General features: G+C 47.6%; 1 protein-coding gene across 1 annotated transcript; it reads left to right on the forward strand.

Annotated features, from left to right (window-relative positions):
* The first annotated feature begins 582 nt into the window (after positions 1-582).
* On the forward strand, positions 583-5,139 carry LOC142563412 (uncharacterized). The gene is made up of 8 exons (XM_075673966.1): positions 583-862; positions 1,615-1,778; positions 3,665-3,751; positions 3,846-3,923; positions 4,010-4,087; positions 4,205-4,348; positions 4,471-4,607; positions 4,942-5,139. The coding sequence occupies exons 1-8, from the start codon at positions 759-761 to the stop codon at positions 5,137-5,139; spliced, it is 990 nt and encodes a 329-aa protein (XP_075530081.1). The 5' UTR covers positions 583-758.
* The last annotated feature ends 449 nt before the right edge of the window (positions 5,140-5,588 follow it).

The following is a 5,588-nucleotide window of genomic DNA, read 5'->3' on the forward strand; positions in this document are numbered from 1 at the left end:
TCCCCCGGGTGGGTCAGTCCGGGGGTGCCGTCTACGTGAAGCAGAGGCCAAAGAGGCGTGTTGCCTCCGCCGGGGGGCCTTAAAGGTCCGAACACCCGGCATCGGCTCAACCTCCAGGATCCCCCTTTCCCCGGACACGGCTAAGCCGCGCACGACTACACGCGGGAGGGTCCAACCCTCGTGTGCTCGGGTCCGTGGTGTCGCAACACACCAAACGCCTGCTGACGCAGACGCCCCTGCGGGGGTATATAAAGAAATGATAAAGCTACAAAATTGGAATGTAATCTGCCAATAGAAAAGAAAAAGTATATTAGCACCTTGTTTTATGAAAGAGGTAAGTCATTTTATTAAAACCTGGCAAAATTTGTATTTTTGCAACACTCTTGACCTGCCCCCTATTCATGAGTGTGTGGTGCATTACAGCGCGTCTTTGCAGGCCTTGTTTCGATACCCGGCTAACCCGGCCACAGTGGCGGGAGCTTACGAAGCGATTTCTTATCGCCAGCTGTCTGCGATGGCGCGCCTGATAAAGCGTATAAATTTAGCTCGCCGGTCTCAAAATGGTCCTTTTGCGAAGTTTTCGTCGTCCTTGCACGTTGCTTCTTTGTCACCGTTCGGTAAGATTTGCAGCCCGCTGCACCGCTGCGGCAGTTTTCTCGGTTTTGTCGTTTCCTTCGGCGTGCGGCCAGTGCGAAGTCTTTTTCCGTCTTTGCACGCTTCGCGCTCTTCTTTTGAAGCGCTTAGCGCTTCATTTCAAGATGAGCTTGCGGCATGTGAAGAAACCATGCTCCGTGGTACACTGCGACAGCGTGGATAGTACCATTGGTGTCACGCTACACCGATTCCCGCTGGACTTTCACAGGTGAGCTCTTGACAGTGTCGTCTGCTCTAGGTATGCGCGATAGCTTCGATATGGTTTCGCCGGGCTGTTCGCTCGTGTTTCATAGCTGTAACCCGTTCGTGCGTACTTGGCTTCATGTTTTCGGGGATATTTATGTACTGCACTGCAGGGCACACACTTTCAGTGCTGAGGTGTGCGAAAGAGGCCCACATTTTTCTAATTTATAGTGAGTGTCATGCAGCTGACTATCACCAACGTGAACTTCACACCGGGCTCTCAGGAGCAACCACGTGCACGCCACTGACCGGGAGGCCCATTTAGAACAAAGTTTGCTACCTGACAGCTCTGAGTACGACATTGTTTAGTTTTGCAAAACCATGAAGCCAATTTGAGGATCCCCTCGCAACTGGGAGTATCGAAACTCTGCCTCGTGTATGTGCGCGGCTTTAACTGGATTCGCTCAGCAGGAGTTATTGCCTGCCTTGGTATTGCTGTCCTACATATACATGACTGTCAGGGTAATTTTAAACGCACTTCACTCTCGTCACTCGTTGAGCTTAGAAAAGCAGCTAGCCGCGTGGCATGAGGATGAGCGTTACCGCACTCTGGGGCGCAGAGAGCTTGGCGCGAGCATTTACTACCATAGTTCAGATGTAATGCAAGTATAATTTACTGCAGTTAGCAGTGACAGGAATAATGACTCATTGGCGTTTCGGGTATGCGTATTCCTTTTGGCGCAGTTGTATCTAACGTGCATGTTGCATCACGTCCAGGTGCCGAGCGTGGGCGCAGTTCTACCGCAACGTCAGCCTGGAGAAGAAGGCGCCGTCGCAGCTACGAGAACTCGGGATTTGCTCGAGGCACTTCGAACCATCTGTGCATCTGCCGTCAGGAAGGCTGCGACACGATGCTTTGCCTACTCGAGCAAGCATTGCCGGTAATTTTTGTTATCAAACTTTTAAGGCATTCGCCGCTCTTGAAATGTCATGTTTTGTGAAAAAATGAAATTTTCCCTTTTTGTCGTAACCGTAAACAGTCTAGCGTCTTTTCCAAAACGAATTATGTATCTGTCTTGTGGCTTTAAAAATTACAGTAAATTTTTACCTGCACCCTGCTAAGCGAAAACGAAAATGGAAGTATCGCTTTGACGTGAGCACGTGTGTGTGTGTGTGTGTGTGTGTGTGTGTGTGTGTGTGTGTGTGTGTGTGTGTGTGTGTGTGTGTGTGTGTGTGTGTGTGTGTGTGTGTGTGTGTGTGTGATATTCGTTTTACGTCTCTTGCATGTAAGTTTAGCGATTCAACAGTTGTCAGTATTTGAATCAACTAGACGCTCACACAAGGGGGTGCTCCAGCCCTTTTATTTGTGTACTTTCTGTATGCCGTGCGACATTGTACAAGGCGTATTTTTCCGCTGTTGGGATCGAAACTTCTTTTCTCCCGGTATGCACTGTACACTGTATGTGAGGTTCGTGACAAATGTCCAACATAGCATAGAATTAGGTTTGTGCTTGTGGTAAGCTAATGGCACAAGCTTAGTAGGCGAAGGGTGCTCAAGCGAATTTCTAGGCACGGGTGCGGAAAAAGTACACTGACTGTGTGAATACTCTTGCCTGATATTTCCGGTAAAAAAAAAGGATAATGAAGTGGGATATTTGGTAGTCTGGTATGGCAAAGGGCTCCAAAGGATCTTAACGTGAGTCTGTCAGTCTTCCGGTTCAGGCTGTTTGATGCCGCTAGCCACTTCAGCAACGGAAACCAGGCGACTCTACATGTTTTGCAGCAAGTGGGAGTTGAATCTTTCATATTCACCGTGAAACCTTGTCTCATGAACGGTCCCTGTCGTGTCCAGAGGGCATTCTCGTCTTTCCTTTGATAGCTCAAAAGAAGTGAGAGGGAAAAAAGGGTGAGCCTTCCTAAATGTTTGATGAATTTTAGTACTCCAGAACTTTGCTTTCTTGTATGCAGAGCTTCTTTTTTCACCTTCAGTCTTATCAGGATGCAATCTTATGCCGACTTGGGCAAGGTACGCTTGGTGAAAAGCTTCTCGAGATATTGTGTGCTCATGTGTTATGTATCAAAGCACGCACTGAACGATTATAGAAATGCACTAATAATTGTTTGTGTTGTTGCCTTTTACCTCAATATTCATGCTAGCGAAAGCCAATGTTTGTACAGGTTTTTATTTTTTGCGATAATTGAATATTTGAGGTTTTACGTGCCAAAACCACTTTCTGATTATGAGGCACGCCGTAGTGGAGGACTCCGGAAATTTTGACCACCTGGGGTTCTTTAACGTGCGCCTAAATCTAAGCACACGGGTGTTTTCGCATTTCGCCCCCATCGAAATGCGGCCGCCGTGGCCGGGATTCGATCCCGCGACCTCGTGCTCAGCAGCCCAACACCATAGCCACTGAGCAACCCCGGCGGGTTTTTTGCGATAATTGCTTACGAATTCATTCTTGTTGCATCTCATTGCGTAGGCCATAGGCTGACCTGCATAAATCTAAACAATATGGGGCACATTACTTGATTTGCGAGCTATCGTTGTTTGCGTGATAGGCGAATTTCGCACTCTTCAAAGTAAAACATAGCATATGAAAATTGCAAATGATTTACTGGTGCTCCACAGCTGCTGATGACATCAAACTAATATGCCTAACGATTAAGGGTGGTAAAGAGAATTTTATTTCATTGGATAAGCATTTTTCTTTCTAGAGTGATGACAATGTGAACCGCATGCTGTGGAAGCTATAGTTCTTTGGAAATTATTTACTATAAAGGTACTGAATTCTCTTTTCTCTCCGCAATAATGTTGCCATTTCAGACACCTCAAGCGAATGCAGCAGCGACATGGACTGTTCACAATCTCTGAGCGAAACTTCGGCATCAGTGCGCCGGGCTGGAGAACCAGGTGAGCAGGGTTGTATGCATAATTGACATAAATCTTTTGAAAATGGTGACGACTGAAAGCTCATTGGACTGCTTCCGGCGCCGGAGACAGATAGCTGCTGTCTCCGGTGAACCTGTTTCCAAGGGGTACGTCCAGAGTCGGCCGTCCCAGTCGCTGCTACTCTTCCAAGAAGGTGATTGTTATTTCGTATCTGCTCGAACAGCCTGAGGAGGTATGGCTCAGAAATATGCTACAATTCCTTGTCTGTGCGCTGTGCAGATGCAGATGGTGCCAGCCCTACTGGTTCTACGCTGAACCAAGCTTGTTCCCACGCCAGTGGCTTCATAATGGTTCAGTGTAAGTGTTAATTCCGCCTGTGGTGCTTAGTTATTATTTGTGCATTGTTGGGTTGCTGGCTTCCCTGTCAGAACTGTGCTGTCACTATATTTTGTTCTTTATATTCTGTGGGCGCAGCTGACCACACATATGCAGGACCAAGCACTGTAGCAAGCGCTTCATCTCTGGAACCTGGCACGGCAGGGGTGGCCGCAACACTGTCAGCGAGTGCTGATCTGTCACCAGGAGCTCCGTTCAGCAGTTCGCCTCTTTCTTATGAAGGTTAGCAATTTTACAACGCTTTCGCAATATTGCGCACTTTTTGGTGCTACAGGACTACATGCAGCTATGACTAAACCCGACGTAGCAACTTATTGCTCTTCCGTCGACTCTGTACGTTGCAGGATCTTTCACCAGCCCCATAAATGAAAGGCGGCCACTGCAGAAACTTCGAGCCAAGCTCAGGCAGCTGCGTAACCGCAACAAGAGGCTGCAAGGACTGCTGCTTCAGCGCCGTCGCATGAAGACCACTGCCGAATTGGTAGATAGTCCGCGTGAGCATTTAACACCAGCTGTTGCTGCTTTTGTTGAAGCTCAGTTAAAGATGCACAATGTCAGCAGGTTTGGCCGTCGATGGTGCAGCCAAAACAAAACCTTTGCTTTAGGTTTATACTTCTACAGCCCAAAAGGTTAGATATTGCAGGAAACTCCTGAAACTTCCATCTGTTAGGTCACTGCAGCTGTGGCTTGCACGCGTACCATTGAGGGTTGGATTTTATCCTGAAGTTTTTGATTTGATCGAGAAACGGGCAGCGTCTTTTCCACGGCAAGACAGGGCTTGCACCATAATTTTTGATGAAATGCATGTTTCAAAGGAGCTGTCGTACAATCCAGTGTCGGACAGATTTGAAGGCCTTGAAGAGTACAGTGCAGCACAAGGTCCAAATCTTGCAAACAAGGCGCTTGTGTTCATGGCCAAAGGAATATGTACGCCGTGGAAGCAGCCTCTTGGCTACTTCTTTGCAGATAAGGCAGCGCCTGCAACTGTTCTGCATGACCTTCTCTTCAAATGACACAAAATGTTGGTTGGAGCTGGATTGCAGCCTGTGGCTGTGGTTTGTGATCAGGGGAACCAAAATGTTTCTCTGTTTTCGAAACTTGTGACCCCTGAAAAGCCGTACTTAAGTGTGAATGGTGAACCGCTTTTCTTTATTTTTGATCCACCGCATTTGCTCAAGTGCTTGCGCAATATGCTCTTCAAGTATGACTTCAGGGTAGGCAGTGACACAATTAAAAGCTCGTACATACGACAGGCTGATGAGAAGGATCGAGAAATGCAAATTCGGTCCATCCCAAAGTTGAGTGCCCGGCACTTTAATTTAACTTTTGCTTCGAAGATGTCTGTGAAACTCGCAGCACAGGTATTCAGCAATCATTGCGCTGCTGCATTGTGCACATTGGTAACATTCCAACAGTTGCCATCAGAGGCTATCCACACAGCCAGATTTGTTGAGAGGATCGA

The sequence above is a fragment of the Dermacentor variabilis genome, chromosome 11, assembly GCF_050947875.1.
Source record: "Dermacentor variabilis isolate Ectoservices chromosome 11, ASM5094787v1, whole genome shotgun sequence".
NCBI lineage: Eukaryota > Metazoa > Arthropoda > Arachnida > Ixodida > Ixodidae > Dermacentor > Dermacentor variabilis.

Excerpts from the sequence above, each read along its gene's own strand:
- LOC142563412 (XM_075673966.1), top strand. The coding sequence starts at position 759 with ATGAGCTTGCGGCATGTGAAGAAACCATGCTCCGTGGTACACTGCGAC. Across the intron at positions 863-1,614 it reads TTCCCGCTGGACTTTCACAG|GTGCCGAGCGTGGGCGCAGT; the intron begins GTGAGCTCTTGA and ends CATCACGTCCAG. Across the intron at positions 4,608-4,941 it reads TGAAGACCACTGCCGAATTG|GAGCTGTCGTACAATCCAGT; the intron begins GTAGATAGTCCG and ends CATGTTTCAAAG.